This window comes from Mobula birostris, chromosome 19 (assembly GCF_030028105.1).
Source record: "Mobula birostris isolate sMobBir1 chromosome 19, sMobBir1.hap1, whole genome shotgun sequence".
In the NCBI taxonomy this organism is placed as follows: Eukaryota; Metazoa; Chordata; class Chondrichthyes; order Myliobatiformes; family Myliobatidae; genus Mobula; species Mobula birostris.
The window spans coordinates 46,039,029-46,059,184 of NC_092388.1; the positions used below are offsets into that span (position 1 = coordinate 46,039,029).

A 20,156-nucleotide genomic window follows, 5' to 3' on the forward strand; every position below is an offset into this window, starting at 1 on the left:
CCATCTGGGTAGCCTCCAAACTGATGGCATGAATATTGACTTCTCTAACTTCCGTTAATGCCCCTCCTCCCCTTCACACCCCATCCCTTATTTGTTTATTTAATATTTTTTAATATATATTTAATTTTTCCCCTTTTTTCTCTCTCTGTTTTTTCTCCCTCTGTCCCTCTCACTATAACTCCTTGCCTGCTCTCCACCCTCCGGGCTCCCCTCCCCCTTCTCTTTCTCCTCAGGCTTCCCGTCCCATGATCCTCTCCCTTCTCTAGCCTGGTATCCCTTTTGCCAATCAGCTTTCCGGCTCTTAGATTCACCCCTCCCCTCCTGTCTTCTCCTATCATTTCAGATCTCCCCCTCCCCCTCTCACTTTCAAATCTCTTACTATCTCTTCTTTCAGTTAGTCCTGATGAAGGGTTCCAGCCTGAAATGTCAACTGTACCTCTTCATATAGATGCTGACTGGCCTGCTGCGTTCACCAGCGTTTTTTGTATGTGTTGCTACGAGTAATTGCAGATGCTTATTGCTAGCTGTATAACTATTTTCGAAGATGCAACCTGATGTGTAGTTAAAATTCCTAATAAACATAAAGTGAATCATGCACATTTGTAACAAATGTGCACAAATTATGACCTTCACTTTCTAACAATGCAGAAAAAAAATGGAACTGAACACATGATTATTCCAAATTTGTTAGAACAAGTTTGCTGAAAACAGATGCCTCTTTGTATTTTAAAACAAAATGTGCTACTAAGTTGTACAGCCATCATTGTTGCTGTCATATAAAGTGCTGTAAGATAATCCCTTTCTACTCCATCCACCTGAATGCATTACCCAATAGCTCAGAAAATAAAAGGGATACTCAGTCACAACACAGCTGAAATATAAATGCACATCGACATTTCTTTAGATAGGAGAGAGATTTTTCCCCTTAAACCAGACGGATCATAAATCTGGAGATACAAGAGAGGCTGCAGATACTGGAAATGTGGATCAACACACAAAAAATTCTCATCAGTTCTGAAGGCTTCAAACTTCAACTGTTCATCTCCCTCCATAGATGCTGTCTGACCTGCTGAGTTCCTTCAGCATTTTGTTTGCGTTGACTCATCATAAATTTCTCATCAACAGTCTAAATGTGAAGACTTGCATTTTAATCTTTTCAATCTTATGTGTTCTTATTTTTATGAAATATAAGTAAATACATGGAACATTTCTTCACACTTCTGTGGGTAGAGTACTGTACCATTTCCATCTCCCCAGTCACCTCTCCAACACACAACCACCACTTTTCCTTCCCACCCACAGCAAACTTTCCACTATTAACCCTTACCTCCAAATCCCTCAACTCCATGCTGTTTCAAATTTACTTTTCAGAATAATCCACTGGGCAGATCCAATATTTTTAACATAGGTTGGACAATATATCCATGTGATTTGCGCACAAGATGTAAAAGGCAGTGCAAGAGTTTATGAACTTGAAGAAAATTGTTTTTTGTGAGAGGCTTTAAGATAGCATCACCAATATGAGCGAGGGCCAATTACACGATCTCTCTCACTTGTTTGTGATGTCTGAGCAGAGTGGAAAGCACCACAGGGTGCTATAAACTATGTAATGACCTGTGGTGAGGAAGTGACAGTTATCTAACCATACCCCTAACTGAACAGGAAAATTCCAAGATAAACTGTGTAAACTTCTAATGAGATCACATTCTGCTCAAGGAGACTGCTGTGAAAGTAAGATCTAGCAACTGAATCTTAGAGAAATAAAGATATTAATAGCTACGCAACTTGGAGCTCCAAGCAACTGTGAGTCAGTAAGCGAGGCACAAACTGTCAGAGGAACCATCTGAATCACATGGGTTGGCTTGAGCAAGTGCTGGGAGCATGGAAAATGGTAAAGACACATCCACACACATTGATGTTTTGCCAAATACCTTATAAATAAAGCACATTATGATGTGCTAGTTAGCTATTCCCCAAGATGTGGTGACATTCAAGTGTAGTTGCTGTCACCGATATGGGTCAATATCAAATCATTTGAGTTAGCTACCTGAGTTATTTTCCCATAAAAAACATTATCATTTTCTGAACAGAAAATATTGTTACAAGGTGTGTGTTACACAATTCCCTTTAAGAGCTGGAATCACAACCTCAAACTATAGATAAATGATGGCAGCAGCAAGAAACTACTCTGGATGTTCCTCAGGCCACTATTTGCCAAATAAGAGGGAGGGAAGGGAATGGGAACGCCTGCATGATTCTATTGCGATAAGATCGTTGTCCAATGGCAGCATTCAAAAACAGCATTGAGCTCCCCAACTTCACAGCAAATTGATTTCTCAGTTGATATTATTTAAAATAGAGGAATTACTTGGATAAAAGATTGACTAGCACCCCCAGAAAATGTCACAACTTTCTATCAACTACTCAGCCAACTGAATTTTGCAACAGCAACTTTTTTTCCAAGTAGACAAAGATCACCACACCTTGGGCGGTAGCTAACTGACACATTTTTTAATATATAGGGTACTTGTAAACAGCAATCTATGTGATGTATCTTCACGATTATAAATACCCCCTGTACTCGGTCAAGTCAGTCAGTGTGCTTAGTTCCTTCCTCTGACAGTTTGTTCCTTGAAAGCTGCTTGGAGTTCCATCCTGTATAGCGATCAACATCTTACTAGACTCTTGAGTGTTTTGTCCATTGACTTGCTTCATGATAAGTTGTCCAGAAATCCAATAAATTCAATTCAATGAAACTTGCAAAAAGAAACCCAATCCATTGATGATGCACAAATTCACAGAGCATAATAATGACTACTGCTATTACTTTCTCAGATAATGGGACCACTGATTCACTATATGGCACAATGGAAGTAAAATAAAAGAATATTTTCCTGAGGAGTATGTTCTCATCAGAAGCTTATGCAGTTCATCGAGATTTGTCTATGTAATTATGGGGAAGACTCAATATCTCTCACCTCTGCACTCTTGATCATTGAATTGTATATTGACCTGTTATGGATATTTTATTAGGAGATGTATGGACAAATGGAATAAGTGCTTTACAATAAAAGCCTAGGGTATCAATTTCTATGCTTTATGGTTTTATAACTTATTAAAATTTATTAAACATAAAAATCATTAAATAGTAATTAAAACTAGTAACAGGGAAAAAGTGACTTAAAAAGCCCTACAACTTCAATGAAAATCAAAATATGCAAAATAAAATAGCAAAATCATGAAGTAAATCTCCACCAGTCTAATTTCTAAATGTATAAAATTCTGTTCTTCAATTTCAATGCAGCATAATCATTTGAACTAACCAAGATATACCTCTGTAACAATTATTTTCTCAAGAGAAATGTTTTATATTGATGTATTATTTGTATCCTGATGCAAAATCTCCATAATTTGCATTGTAAATGGGGTAGTTTCATTATAATTATTAGTCAATATAGTATCCAGCTTCTTCAAGTATTCAGTAGGTAACCCATTTTCTCTTGCACCTTTGATGATAACCTGCAAATGCAATTCACATGATTATAATAGTGAATCAATAAAAATGAAATACAGTATTTGCAAAATAGTAATTTTAAAGAAAGAAGCTATCAAGTTGAACACTTAAATTCTTGAGTTATGGTTTTAAGTTTGTAGGCAGCAGGACATTTGCTCCACAGGCATATAAGGGAATGGGGCACAATGGGTTCCTGGATGTCAACATCTCAAGAGAATCTATCCTGAACCCAACACATAAATGCAATCATGAAGAAGGCATGACAGTAACTCAACTTCATTAGGAGTTTGAGAAAATTTGGAATGTCAACAAAGATTTGCAAATTTCTACACACATAGAGCATTCTGCTAGCTGCATCGCAGCCTGGTATCGAGCCTCCAATGCGCAGGATTGCAAAAGGCTACAGAGGAAGATAGAATCAGCAGTCCCATAATGGACATAATCCTCCTGCCCTTTGAGGACATCTTCATAAGGTGTTGCCTCAAGAAGGCGGCATCCATCATTAAAGACACTCACCATTCAGGACATACCGTCTTCTTGTTTCTACCATTGGGGAGGATGTACAGGAGACTGAAGACACACACTTAACGACTCAGAAATAGATTCTGCTATCAGATTTCTGAATGTACTAGATGCTACGTACTAGCTCTCCTTGATGCTCATGAACTCATGAACATTACCTTGTTATTTATGTTTTGTGGTATTTATTTATTTTGCAATTGAGGATAATTTTTATGTCTTGTACTGTACTGTCGCTGCAAAACAACAAATGTCAAGAAGTATGTCAGTTATAATAAATCTAATTCTGATTTTGGAGTTGGGGTTGGGTAGGTATAGTCAAATTTAGAATGAAACAGGAAGATCAAACATGAGAATGAAAAGACACATGGGAGTAACGCAAGGCTACTCTGCACTTGTTTTAAGTCAAGGATTTTGAAAAACTGGACAAATGAAATGTTTTCTTTAGTGCATGGAAAAAATGATATTGTGACAATCACAAAGGCATGATAGAAAAAAAAGTAGATTTAGCAAATTGATAATCCAGGGTGTAGAATCTAATACTGTGAAGGGAAGGGGAGGAGGAGAATGTAAATAAAAATGGCATTATAATGTTAATTAATCTAATTATGCCACTATCACAGTAATGTCAGATCAGGCTCTTCAAAGCTATTTGGGTAGAGTATAAAAATAAAAGGGGGAAATCAATTATGTTGCTCTGGATGTACCAGGAGGTGGAGATGCAGACATGTGGGCAAATCACACCCATGTAGTAAAATGATCATAGTAGTAGGGGATATCAACTTTGCAAATATGATTGTCTTGCTATGAAAAGCTTTGGGGGGGGGTTAAAATTTTTAAAGAGCATCAAGGAGAGCTAGTACGTAGCATCTAGTACATGGAAGGGACAATATTGGACCTAATTTTAGGGAATGCAAGTAGGTAAGTTGCTGAATTGTCAGTGAGAAATCATTTGTGAGATAATGATCATACATCAGCAAGATTCAGAGTACTTATTGGAAAGGATAAAAAGGTTCCAGAAATTAAGGGCCTGAATCAGGAGAAAGTCAGTTTCAATACCACAGAAGAGTGCTTAAAGAAATTACGGTATCTGACAAAGAGGGGAATTGAAATGTCCAGTGGTAGATAGGATTAAGCAAAACCCCAAAGCATTTTATGTGTACTTAGTGTATGAGGGTAACCAAGGAAAGAGGAGGAGGACCAATAGAAAACAAAGGGGCATTTTACATGGAGCCAGAGGACACTAGGGTAGGGACAAAATGTATACTTTTCATCTGCATTCACTGAGGAGAAGAACACTGTCATTCAAGAATTTGGAAAAGTTTATGAAATTCTATGGTAAATTACCATTAAGGGAGGTATTAAGATCTTGAAGCTGGCTTAAAAGTGGATAAATTCACAGGGTCTGATGAGATATATCCAGTCTACGTTTAAATTCTCACTGCTCACCAGATGATTAGAGGACAGCAAATATGATAGCTTTATTCAAGAAGGGCAGCAGTGATAAGATGGGTAATTACAAGCTTGTGAAGCCAATGTCCGTGGAAGTGAAGCTATTGGAAAATATTCTAAATGTTGACAGGCAGAGTTTAATCAAAGGCGGTGAGGGAGAGGGAGAAGAGAGGGAAGAAAGAGAGTGGGAGAGAGGAAGGAGAGAGAGAGGGAGAGAGGAAGGAGAGAGAGAGGGAGAGAGAGAAGGGGTGGCACAGTAATATAATGCTTCTACAGTGCCAACAACACAGGGCTGGAAGGGAGTGGAAGAGATGAGAGAGAGGATGGCGGGGAGAGGGGAAGAGAGAGGGGTATGAAGAGAGAAGAGGGTAGAAAGGAGGTGGGGAGAGAGAGTGGAGTGTGTCAGCATGGTTTTATTAGAAGATCTTGCCTAACCAATTGAATGAATTTTTCAGTGTTGACACATTGTATCTCTAAGGGCAATGCAGTTGATTTATTCTATATAGACCTCAGAAGTGTCTTTGAGACTAGTCAAAAGGTTAGAGACTGTGCAATCCAGGGCAAAGTGGATCCAAAATTGGCTTAGTACTATATGACAGAGGATGATGGTGGAGGATTGGTTTTGTGACTTGACACCAGCACCAGAGGAGTGCAACAGGAATTGGTGCCAGAACCTCTACTGTTTATTATATATGCATTAATAATTTTGATACGCATATACAAAGTATATTTAGTTAAGTTTGCATAGGACTCAAAAATTGGTGTTTTTGACGAGGAGGAAAGTAATCATTGGCTGCAGGATGATATTGATCAGGTATTGATATTGGTCTGATGGGTAGGAAATTGGCAAATGAAATGTAATGTTGATAATTTAAGGTAATAAATTTTAGAATTAATAAATCTCAAACATACACAATGAAACGTAGAGCACTTAGGAATAGCGAGTGATGAAGAGATCTTAATGTACCTATCCAGGAAAACTTGTAGACGACACAGGTAGACAAGCTGGTTATGAAGGCATAAGATGAATTTAGAAAGATGTTGCACTTCAGTTATGAGAAGTGTCAGAATGGGCTAGTTTTGTTTTTCTTGGAACAGAGGTGGCTGACAGGAGACCTGACTGAAATATATAAAATTATGAGGGGTGCAGATAGATAGATAGTAGAAATGTCTCCAGAGCAGAGATGTATGAAGCAAGGGTACAAGGATGCAAATTAAGTGATGGGATGTTTTTCCAACCAGATGATGGTTGAAATCTGGAGCAAACTGCGCGAGGTGGTGGTGCTGCCACAGAGATCCATAACATTTAACAGGCATCAAGACTAGCACTTTAATCGGCAAGGCATAAAGGACTACCAGCCAAGAATCGGAAATGGGATTAGTATTTTAAAAATAACTGTAGCCATGTGACTTGCAGCTAAATCTCTACAAGTGCGGTGAGCAGAGAAGCCTACTTCACGAGTAGTAGAAGAGTACAAAGGCCACAAGCAAAAGGTTAAAAGCAACCATCCCAGTATAGTAGAACGGATAAGTGTTTCCAGTTTGATCAACATTTAGAGCTTGTCTCAAACAAATATTGTTAATAGTTCATTAAGTTTGCTGAGAATACCAACAAATATCAGCAATGATACTTACAACAACTTCACCAAAGCGTGAATCCCTGGCATTGATTAATCACAGTATACACTAGTCTGACATGAGATAAAGAATAATCAGGGTGGGCCTATATTTGTAATGATGAATATGCTCCCAGTGCCTGACTGGCTCAGTTTGAATTTGAGGAGGCTAACATCCTAAAATATTGTGCTAAAAAGTATTAAGAAACACATATTCTTGGCAGCAACATCTCCAGAGACCAATAGTTGACAAGCACTCAGATCCAGGACATGAGCAATATTTGGAATCCCAGCAGTACAGAGCCTGGCCAGCTTGGAAACATTATCTTTAATGCACCTGTGATAAATTAGTGATTTGTTTAAAGAATAAATACATGGTATTTAGAGTAGATCACGTGTACAAAGTGTTTTATTTTCTCTGGTTGACCAAGAGACTAGGTTTTACAGTCAACATTGTTGGATATTGGATAGTCACCAACAACATGATGGGCCTGATTCTGTGCTTTGTACCTCTAACATCATGAAAGCCATGCATTAATTTTAGGTGTATGTAACCCCTAACTGCACTATAAAAGGGAAAATTATGCAAAGAGAATATCATTCTTAAATTTGGTGGTGAATGTAGCAGATCAGTTTCATATAATTCATTCAATTTTTAAGAAGAGCAACATCTTTGGTATTGTGTTCCTGGTATATTTTAAATATCATTTCAGTTGAGGCTGATTGGGATCCCCATTTAGTGCATGACCAAACATCAACAAGAAAGCAAAGAAATCTAATTCCTTCATTATGGAACTTACTTGTGTTAATACAAATTTAAACTCCCAAATAGTAAAAAATACAGTATTAGTACTAAAAAAAAGCAGGAAAAAGTAAAAAAAAACTTCATTTTTCTGCAATCTTGAAGAGCCAAAGATGAACTTTTAAGTTTCACCTTTTTAAAAGAATTTTAAACAAAATCAACTGTTTTATTGTATGCAATAGATAACTGGTTTCAACTAGAAATATTCCATACTACAATTAATAAGCAGGATAGAATTACAAAACCATTCAGCATTGTTCAAGGGGACAACGGATCAAGGGGTCACTATTTTTATTTTAATTTTCATAGGAAGAGGTCGATTTTCTTTTATTTGCATACCTTTTTGTAAAGTGGTGATGTAAGGTTGGAATTAAAATTATTCAACTCATAGGACAAACAACTAAGTTCTTCTCCAGCACATTGCCTTTGAACTTTGACTTCTATTGGACTGTAGATTCCTTTGTGAACACCTTCTTGGCTGTTAGAGAAATAAAATAGACTTGTGGTCAGAAACACGTTTAAAACAATTTAAAACCAAATCTGGTTAAACTGTTGTTGAATTATATGTAGATTATCAAATAGTTTTGAATGGAAATCTGGTGTGGGTGGTTATTGACCCTGAAAAGTAAGTATCTGTTTTACTCCTTCTAGTTTTCATATTTTAATTCATTTCCGTTTTAATTAAAAAAGAATTATTTTCATCATTTTTAAATGAGGCACCTCTGACAAAACCCAAGAAGGGCAGTGAGTAAGTGCTCTTTGATTGCACTGTCAACTAAACCCTGCATCACTTTGCTAACAATTGAAAAAAGACGGGTTGAGGAGAAAAATTATCACACTGTGTATTCGAGGATGGAAAATAATCAGGCAATTTTTTCATCCATCATGCAGCTGCCAGCCCTGCAACCAAATAAGAGCACCTTGATTAGTTCAAGGTGGAAGCTTCAGTACTACATAATCTCATCTCAGTCTTTGATCTATCAAGTGCTCATAGCCATTTCCTGTGTGGGTGAATCAAACTGGCTAAAGACTGGCTTCCATAGTCATGCAGATGTTAGGAGGGAGCCAAAATAGATTAGGCACTCAACATGTCTTAGTACCTGTGAGAGCAAATTTATTAGTTTTAGCTAGGTCCCAACAGAGAGCACAGGGATATTCTTGGAACCTTCTCCTTCAGTTAGCCATTTAATTCTCCACCAGAATTTTTGAAGAGATGGTGGCAGAATTGTGTAGCTCTGATGTTATTATGTAGCTCAATCTATAGCATGCCATTTTGCTACCCCGCATACATGTAACTTTTCCATGTCGACATTTCATTTTTGGCATACCTAGTGTTGCTCTAAGTCCTTCTCCACTCTGAGTAAACCAGAGTTAAATTTAATGGTAGAGAGAGAGAGGGGGATATTTGTCATGGAATTTATCAACAAGTGTGTTGAGGACTGTACATTAAAGAGGTCAATCTGGGTAATCCCAAACTAGAAACCATGAACAAAACAGGAGATCCACTTCCTTCTTAAGTCCACAACTCAGGTGTTCAATCAAGTGATCCTGACCTATACAAAAAAAAAGAGCTATAACCTTGGTAAAGCTATCACGGATGCCAAGAGACAACAAGGTCCAAAACTGAATCCCAGACAAGCGTAAACATGGCAGGAATTACCTGCTATAACAGACTACAAAACAAAGGCGCGCAGCATCACTGACATTATTTGCAGACATTTTCAATGTCTCTCAGCTTCAATCAGAGGTATTTTCCTGCCTTAAATAGACTACTATCATTCCAGTAGCTGAAAAAAAAGTAATGCGCCTTAATGACTAATGCCTGGTGGCTCTGAAAGCCACCATCATGAAGTGCTTTATGAAGCTAGAATGCATTAACTCCAGCTTCCCAGATAACTTTGACCCACTGCAGCTCCCCTGCTGCTGAAACAGGTCCACAGTAGATGCCATCTCCCTGACTCTACACTCACCACTTAAGCATCTGGACAGTAAAGATATCTATGTTTGACTATTGTTTATTGACAGTGGCTCCACCTTCGATATTATAAACCCAATCAAACTCATCTCCAAACTCCCAAACCTATGATTCACTCTTCCCTTTGCAAATGGATCTTTGACTTCCTCACCAACAGACTAAAAACAATAAAGATAGGCAGCAACACCTCCACAATAACTTTCAACACAGGTACCCCACAAGGCTGCATTTTCAGCTCCCTATTCCATACGCACACCTGACTGCATGACCAGATTCTGCCCCATGTTCAAGTTTACTTTCATTCAAACTTTCATTCACATATACACAGGTAAATGAAACATCATTCTTCTAGGACTAAGTTACAAAAAAAGTACATATACCACATACAGTACATAAAATAATATAAACACAATAACATTAACAGATAATAGAGAAAAGGTATTCTGTAGATGTTCAAGTTGACATAAAATGCACACATAACATATAGTTAATCCATCTACAAGTTTGCAGATGATACCTCCATAGTGGGCCTCATCACAAATGATAATGAGTTGGAGTACAGGAAGGAGATAAAGAGCCTAGTAACATGTTGTCATGACAACAGCCTTTCCTTCAGTTTCAGCAGAACAAAAGAGCCGGTATTTGGCCAGGAAAGGTGACCTTGAACTTCAAGTTCCTCAAGTGAACATCACCAATATCACCAATAGCTTATTCTGGTCCAACTATGTGAACACCACAGTCAACAAAGCTCACCAAATCCTCAACGACCTTGGAAGGCTAAAGAAACTTAGTATGTCCTCTGACCTTCACCAATTTTTATTGAGGTACCACTTTCCCACTGGACAAAATATACAAAAGTCTGAAAGCGGTCTTCCTTGATTGCATGGATGACCATGCCCTTCGCTCTCCACAGACAGCCTCATCACATTCTTTGCTCTCCACAGAATATTGCAGAACCACAATGATCCATGCAAGTTGGATCTCACTGTAGATCTTATCCACCCAGTTTGCTGGAGCTGACACTGCATGCTTGGACAGGCATGTCCCTACCTCACAGGGCCATGAGACCTGCTGGCTACTCTCACCTGGTTTAGCCCACCTGTTGAAGCAGTATACTAGGGTGTGGCTACTGTCACATGCAAACGGCTACTTGGAGCCACAGGTGAGCACTAAGTATCTGGTGGCGACCAAAAGTAACATTCAAGATGATTGTTGATACCTTCAAATTCTTTGTAATTCCTAAATTGTTGAAGTAGTGAAGTTGATTCATTTTCAGTCTCAGCTGTTTCTGACATTTTCAAGAGTAAATTCTTGAAACAGTGAGCAAAATAGTTCTGAATAGTCTTAATGCTTATTTTTTGCCATCAGTGACAAAAATCACTGCTTTTTGAGCACAAATACATGCAAACTGTTTGCTCTCCGCACAGAGTTGTGTTTAACAGTCACACAAGCACATAAGACAGATACTCGTTAGAAATTGTTCAGCAACGGTTTCCCATACCAAATGAGGGGCATGGTGTCCCAAATAAACAAAGGGAGTACTGGTTATTTTCTTGATTAGTTTCTGTTCTTTAAGAGTTGACCCAAATAAACAACTGGCCCGATTAACTGGTGGCCTAATTAACTGGAATCCATTGTATACATTTTTGTAGCCTCAGTACAACCTCCTCATACACAGGAAGAAATCTTTTGACCCTATATATCCATGTGGCTTCCAAGGAATAATCCCAATAGCCCACATCCCCTTTCTGCATGCTTGGAAATTTTCATTAACTGTCCTTTATTAATTTCCCAGACACTTTTGTACAATGCCAACCTGCACTTTATTCAAACATTCCATTGTAGAAGTATCTACAGAAACTCTCTCTGTTTTTTCCAGATTTTTTTTTGTCATTCTTTGCTTTTTTTTTCACTATTCTATTCAATCCTCTGACCTACTACCCATTTTTTTATTCAGGTTTTTTTTGACTTTTTAAAAACTTTTTCTGTTAACCATGGATGGCAGGTCCTCCTTTTGAAATTTTTCTTTCTTGTTAAAATGTATCTGTTTATTCTGAAAGATGCTTTTCAATATTTGACACAATATCTCCACTGACTGATCCCTTAACCTCATTTCCCTGCTTATTTTGACTAGCTCTGTTTTCAATCCTCTTAATTACTCTTATTCAAATTTAAACTATTAGTCTGCTAGATCAGTGGGAATGATATCCAATGGAAGCTAATCTCATGTTGGTTCACTCACTTCTGGCAGTAGTTCTTCAATCATCTTAAAATGCCCATCCAGTGATCTCCTTTCTGTCATTAGGTTAGAAGCAAGGATGTTAACTAATAATATCACAATATTCATTTCCCTTTACTCATGTTTACACACATCAGGTTTAAAAATAAATTAGCCATACCTGACAGCCATCATCTTCACAGTGTAAGTACGTGGAGAAACAAAAAATGTTAATGTTGGTGACACGTATAAAAATATCAGAAATACTTACTGATCCAAAGACTGTCGATCATTGTATTTCAAATGCCATACAACTCCCCATACTTCATCATCAGGACTTGGAAGAATAGTGGCAACACCTCCTCCCCATCGGTTCTCACTTCTATTCCAATTGCCAAATGCAAGCTTATAGCCCTGAGAAAGATAACAAACGTAATACACATAAGAAAAATTGTGACACCCATTTCTGAATGTCACATTGGAAAATTCAATCACCAAACATGCTGAAAATCAGTTTATAAATCAGTAAGTTTTATCGGGGTTGGAGGCAAACATAAAAAAAGATAAATATTGTAATCAAAAAGTGAAATTTCACGTAGGCGTTCCTTCGAGGTCAAGGATTATCTGTTTCTACTAAAATTCATTGGGTTCCAAAGTGACTGAAGCAATCTACACAGGATCCACAAATACTACCATTAGTAACACAGGAGAATCTTGAAGGAGCTGATGGTTCAGTTCTTTATTCATGGTTTCAGTATGCTTTCAGAAGGTCTTAATGTGCTAGTGCCTTCCCCTATGCTTCTCCACCTGTTTCAACAGTTTTGGATAAAGGATACCAAAGAATTGGTGAAGATAATATATTTTTTTCCGAAAGAGCCTTCAAAGACATTTTCTTTGACAGAGCTACTTATTGATGGAGCCTGTTAGACCTGGTAACAATATGACCTGCCCTTCAGAAAAGGTTGAGCATGATTAAGATCTTGATGTTAAGGATATTGACCAAAGTGAAGATATTGGCATTTGTTTACTTCTCCTACCGAGAGATTTGGAGGATTTTGTGAAGGGATCATCAATGGTATGTCTTCAATACTTAACGGTCACGACTGCAGCAAGCAAGAAGGGTGGGTACCAGAGTTGCTCGGCAAACTTTGAGCTTGTTCCTTAGCTTGATTCCTTAAGTGTTTGGTCTTGATGCACTGACAGATTTTGTCCAATGTCTCCTAAGAAGTGAGCAATGATCTGCTTTGAAACTTGCTGGCCCTTATTATTAATCTTCCCTATCCAATGAATGATGAATGAACTTTGCTTTTCATTTTAGGTGCAAGGTCCCTTCTCTACCTTTCAGGGAAGGAATTAATGATGGTTTGAAGCTCAGTCTATACAGGCATTGTTTGCATACTGAAATGGAAAAAAATGTTGATTCTAGAGTGGAGGCAATGAACTTTGAACAGTTCCTTGCTCATTCTGCAGATTAACTCAATTTGTGTTTGTGGAGCAATTATTGCAGTGATAAAACTGTATTGCTAGATTCCATTTTGTACCGGAAATGGGTCTGTGATGAAGACACTGGTGAAAATCATGGCTTGAATCTGAACAGAATCATAAAGAGAATGACAGATAGTAACAAAATTCTGAGCACAGTCAAATTTGAAAAGGATCCTCCAAGATTCTCTTGGTTTATGAGCCAAAGGTTTCTGAGGGATCAAAACTACAGTACTGCGGTTGATGCTGCTTTCCACAATTAACTTAAGAATTCTTCGAATTTGAAAATCATCTTTGCTGTGCTCTTTGTTGCAACTCTGCTTGGAGATTTACAGCCACTGGGAGGTAAATGAGGGAAATGCTTGCAATGGTTTTGCTTAATGACACAACAAGATGACCTCTCCATAATTATAACTGGATGTCTTTTTTTTTCATTAGGGCAGTTGATTATAACATCTATGAGGTCTCTAGTATGATCTCCTTGTCCCTGGGGGAGAAGCTTGTTCCAGAAACAGATTGCTACAAGTCCATGCCCTGAAGATTATAGTACTACAGAAAAAGTATTTTGTCTGTTCTAGAGGACCTTTACTTATGTTGTTGAATAGCCTTTACTTTCATGTCCTGATGAAGCATCTCAGTCTGAAATATCAACTGTTTCTTCCTCTCTGTAGATGCTGCCTGACCTGCTGAGTTTCTCCAGCATTTTTGTACACGTTACTTTGGATGTCCAAACTAATGTATGAACACTATTACAAATACAATTATGTAATCACAATATAGTCACACATTTTTGATTTAATCTATTCAAGATCTAGACTAAAGTTGACATGGAAAAGATGTTTAAGTCCATTACATGACAGGATGCACTCTTTTCCATATTGAAGTTGAAGGTAAAGATCCCTTCATCAGAACTTCAAAATTAAAATCACTTACTCCATATGAATACTAACACAAGTGATAGTTATCCAATGCTTTCTTTAAATATTGATCAGCATCAGAAGGCACAAAACTGCACCTGCTGGATAATGAACTATATTCCTTAGGGTAATAGATGTAAACATTATTTATTCAAGTGAAATAACTCAAAATGGCAATCTAAGATTTGAAGTGCAAACAAAATAAAATCTCAACAACAATTCTAGAAACCAAACTGAGAAGGGACATCATGGCTGCAGCCTAGCTTATTGATATTAGGGGAGACTTATCCATGAGATTCTTTCGTCTCAGCTGCTACAATAGGCTGATCCCAATTAGAAAAGCAGCATGTGCCAATTAGTTTCCAGCAACACCTACAGCAACTTTAGAATAATAATAAGAGTACTACAGCACAGAAACAGGCCCTTCAGCCCATCTAGTCAGTGAAAGCTTTGTCTACTGCCTAGTCCCATCTACCTGCATCCAGAAATTAGCCCTTCATACCTCTCATCCAAGTACCTATCCAAACTTTTTTCATGTTACAATTGATCTCGCATCTACCACTAACTGCCTTCTCAGTGAAGACGTTTCCTCTCAGATTCCCCTTAATCTATGACTTCTATTTCTTTTAACATAAACCTATGAGTCTATTTCTAGTCTCACCCAATCTGAGGGGAATAAACCTGCAAGCTTTCACCCTATCTATGCCCCTCATAATTTTGTATCTCTCCTCATTCTCCTGCACTCCAGTAAATACAGTTTTAACCTATTCAACCTTTTGCTATAACTCAAGTCCCAACAACATCCTTGTAAATTTTCTCTGCACTCTTTCAAGTTTATTGAGATCTTTCCTGTAGGTAATGACCAGAAACTGCACACAATACTTCAAATTCAGCCTCAGCAATGTCTTATGCAACTTCAATATAACATCCCAACTCCTGTACTCATTGCCCTGATTAACAGAGGCCAATGTTCCACAACTTTTCTTTATGACTCTAAAACTGTGACACTTTTTTAATTGATCTGTCTTGTCATATTCCTTTGTTCTACCACACTACTCAATGCCCTACCGTTTACCGCATATGCCTTACCCTGGTTTGTTCTCCCAAATGCAACACCGCACACTTGTCTGCATTAAATACCATCTGAAATTTTTGACCCATTTCCCAGCTAGTTTATATTACTTTGCAAGCTTTGAAAGCCTTCCTCTCTGTCCACTACGCTCCCAGTCTTGGTGTCATCTGGAAACTTGCAGATCCAGTTTACCACATTATCATCTAAATCAATAATATAATGATAAACAACAGTAGACTCAGCACTAATCCCTGTGGCACACCACCAGTCACAGGTCTCCAGTCAAAGAAATCACCCTCTGGTTTCTCTCGCTTAGTCAATGCTGACTTCAATTGACTACAAGTGACTGAATTTTCTAGATCAACCTCCCACGTAGAACTTCGTCAAAGGCTTACTTAAGTCCATGTAGAAAATATCCACTACCTTTCCTTCATCAACCTACTTGATAACCTCCTCAAAAGCCTCTGTAAGATTTGTTAGGCATGACCTGCCACACACAAAACCATGTTGACTATCCCTAATCAGCCTATCCAGCCAAATACTTATACAGTATATCCAGTCCCTGAGAATACCTGTCAATAATTTAGTCCTACTGGCGTCAGGCTCACTGGCCAACAACTTCCCAGTTTATCCTTAGAGCCTTTCTTAAACAATGGAACAACATTAGCTATCCTCCAGTCCTCTAGCACCTAAACTGTGGCCAAGGATATTTTAAATATCTCTGCCAGGGCCGCTGCAATTTCTACACTAGCCTACCACAACGTCTGAGTCAACATCATGTCCAATCTGCAGATTTATCCAGCTTAAGTTACCTCAAGACAGCAAGCACCTACTCTTCCATAATCAGATACACTCCATTACCTCATTACTCACTACATTTGAGAGCTTTATGCATTGGTTCTGCCTATAGTAAATTTAATCCAAAACTAATTAAATTAAATAACTGTGTTCAATCCTGGTAGGTTGCCTGATTCAGTGCCTCTTGGCCTAGCTTACAAAAAACTTGAATTCTTATTCCACACTGGGAAGGGTTTAAAGGAGGTTCATGAAAATGATTCCAGGATCAAGTGGCTTGTCACATGAAGAGCATTTGATGATTCTGGGCCCATATTCATTGAGGGGTGAGGGGTGACCTAGTTGAAACTGATCAAATGGTGAAAGGTCCTGATAGAGTGGATGTGCAGAGGATATTTCCTATAGTGGGAGGGCCTAAGATCAGAGGACACAGCCTCAGAGTGGAGGGGCGTCCCCTTAGAACAGAGATGAGGAAGAGTTTCTTTAGCCAGAGAGTGAGGGATCTGTAGAATTCTTTGCCACAGGCAGCTGTGTACACCAAGTCTTTATGTATATTTAAGGCAGAGGTTGATAGATTCTTGATTGGTCAGGGCACGAAAGGATACGGGGAGAAGGCAGGAGATTGGGGCTGAGAGGAAAATTGGATCAGCTAAGATGAAATGATGGAGCAGGCTCGATGGACCAAATGGCCCAATTCTGCTCCTATATCTTATGGTCTTATTATGTACTAATTTTCAGCATTTGATTTATTGATTCACGTGCATAACCATGTTTCTGAACACAAGACCTTCAGCAATATTTCCCAAAAGATAATTTGGCTCACTTCTGTTACATTTTTACCAGAGTAAGTCTGACATGTAACTCCGGAATCAGAATTAGAGGTTTGGTGGCTAACTCCAGTTGAACGTTATTGTGGCACTAGTGATCTAGGTTCAATTCTGCCACAGTCTGTAAGGAATTTGAATGTTCTCCTCGTGACTGCGTGCGTTTCCTCCAGATGCTCTGGTTCCCTCCCACGTTCCAAGTACGTGCAGGTTAATTGGTTACAATGGTGTAATTGGCTGGAGCAGGCGCATTGGTGTAGTAGTCTTGATGAAGGGTCTCAGCCCTTCCTCTCCGTTTATTCCTCTCCTTACGTTGTGCCTGACCTGCTGAGTTCCTCCAGCATTTTATGTGTTGAGTTGTGCTGGAAGGGCGGGCCTGTTACCATGCGTTATATCTAATTTTTTTTTAAATTCTGTGTTTTCTGATACTGAATGGAACAAAGTGAAATGCTAGTACTGAATGGAATAGGGACAAATCTGGAATTTACTGATTTATTTACAGCAAAACTATTAGCATTAACTCTGAAATTGACAGCCTGTTAGGGAATTCTGCAGATTCTGCCAAAACATCTAAATTATTTTCAGTGACTCAGCATCTTCTTACAGATCTGTCCTTCATAGTAAGAAGTCCCTTAAGTTGATGCAAATTTCACCTACTACTGGACCTGTCACAGTATAAAACCCCTTGATAAGCCTATAATTTTCTCTGTGAGGTCCGAGTTTTTAAAAGTCAACTCCCAAGCAAACCATCTAGGCCAAATAGAGTAACTCGATATCTGTCCTTTTCTAACACAAATACTCACAAATAAAATGGATTTTACAGTTTAGAAAAGTTCATTGGAATCTTATTCAACGCCTTTAAATGGTTAAATTAAAGCTGTGCTTTTTTTTGTTTTCTAGTATGCTGCTTTTGATAAAGTTGTTGCTTTGGCTGTCTAGCTGACTCAATGTTAACTCAGCATGGCTGAGATCTCACTGGCACCCAATGGCAAGAGAAGTCAAACACAAGAATTTGCAAGAATCTTTTGATATATATATATATATATAAATTCCAGGCTAAATCTGTGCCAGACTAATTATAACCATATACACAAATTGTCTATATACAAATTGTCTGAAATAAATTACAGATAGGTACTGTATTCTGACTGTTTGTGACGTTATGGGAGTACAGAGTTACTGTGGTTAAATTTGCTATAGTTCCAAACCTAAATCTGGAATGCATTTTAGCTTTTGCAAACATTCTTACAGGATTGATATGGTTCACTACATAAGGAAAATGTTGATGATTTAACTATAAACAAGAGAAAATCTGCAGATGCTGGAAATCCAAGCAACACACACAAAATGCTGGAGGAACTCAGCAGGCCAGGCAATATCTATGGAAAAGAGCAGTCAACATTTCAGTCCGAGACCCTTCATCAAGAATGGAGAAAAAAAAGATGAGAAGTCAGAGTAAGAAAGTGGGAGGAAGAGAGGATGAAACACAAGGTGATAGGTGAAACCAGGAGGGAGGGGAGGGGTGAAGTAAAGAGCAAGGAAGTTGACTGGTGAAAGAGATACAGGGCTGGCAAAGGGGGAATCTAATAGGAGATGACAGAAGGCCATGTGATGCACTATCAATTACTCCAAAAGACTGGAAGTAGAGTAAGTACTGAAAGGCTTTTATTAACAGTAAAATGGACCCATGTCCATGCTGAATATCTGTCCTGGACTGAGGGAGGAGCAGTGACACAATCGCCTTTATTCAGGGGTCTGTGGGAGGCGCCACAGGAGCAGTCAGCAGAGGGGTGTGTCCAGACAGGTAACCCAGTTACAACATATATATATGGTTTACCACACCATGGAAGAAAGAAAAGGGGGAGCAGCAACAGAGGGAGGTGATGGGCAGGTAAGGAGACAAGGTGAGAGAGGAAAATGGGAATGGGAAGGTAGGATGCATTACCAGAAGTTGGAGAAATCGATGTTCATGCCATCAGGGTGGAGCTACCCAGACGGAATACAAGGTGTTGCTCCTCCAACCTGCCTGACTGTGGCCTTATCGCCTCAGTACAGGAGGCCATTGACTGACATGTCAGAATGGAAATGGGAAGTGGAATTAAAATGGTGGCCACTGGAAGGGCCCACTTTGTCTGGCAGCTGGAGCATAGGTGCTCGGCAAAGCGGTCTCCCAATCTACATCAGGTCTCACCGCTATATAGAAGACCACACCAGGAGCACTGAACATAGTATATAACCCCAACAGACTCCCAGGTGAAGTGTTGCCTCACCTGGAAGGACCATTTGGGTCCTGAATGGTAGTGAGGGAGGATGTGTAGGGGCAGGTGTAGCACTTGTTCCACTTGCAAGGGTAAGTGCCAAGAGGGAGATCTATGGGGAGGAACGAAAAGATAAGGGAGTTGCATCGGGAGTGATCCCTGTGGAAAATAAAGTTGGGGGGGGGGGAAGAGAGGGAAAGATGCACTTGGTGGTGGATCTCATTGGAGATGGTGAAAGTTACGGAAAATTATGTGCTGGATGCGGAGACTGTCGGGGTGGTAGGTGAGGACAAGAGGAACCCTATCCCTGGTGGGGTGGTGGGAGAATAGGTTGAGGACATACTTGCGCGAAATGGAAAAGTTGCGGATGATTTAATTTTTACTTTGCAATGGCAATAGCCTATTTGTCTGAAATAACCTCTGACAATCAAGTCCAGCTCCTGCCCTTTACATGTGGCTTAGCTTCTAATCCCAGCAGAACCATTTCTACTGACAGGAGAAGGGGCAAAGATGGGTTACTGGTGACCTTAAAACCAGTCACTTCGGGCAGATGAGCCTCACCAGCCATGGTTGGCAGCTCATCCAGAAGGAAAACTCTGATCTCAAATCTCCACTACCTTGTGGCTATACCCACACGAGGCAGGTTTTGGGAGTAAATCCTGAAGGAAAGTCCAGAGCTGGAGGTTGTAAGGCAGTCTAATGTTGAGTTCAA

The 20,156-nt window shown here is 39.0% G+C and overlaps 1 protein-coding gene across 1 annotated transcript in view; it reads right to left on the minus strand.

The window, feature by feature from the left end:
• Window positions 1-346: 346 nt before the first annotated feature.
• The window catches only part of LOC140212570 (gamma-glutamylcyclotransferase-like), a 36,116-nt gene continuing 16,306 nt past the window's right edge, over window positions 347-20,156 (minus strand). Inside the window, exons 2-4 of the mRNA XM_072283536.1 lie at window positions 12,368-12,510; window positions 8,243-8,381; window positions 347-3,519 (exon numbers count right to left, since the gene is read on the minus strand). Of these exons, the coding sequence (XP_072139637.1) occupies window positions 3,367-3,519; window positions 8,243-8,381; window positions 12,368-12,510 (435 nt within the window). The 3' untranslated portion in view covers window positions 347-3,366. The remainder of the gene's footprint in view (window positions 3,520-8,242; window positions 8,382-12,367; window positions 12,511-20,156) is intronic.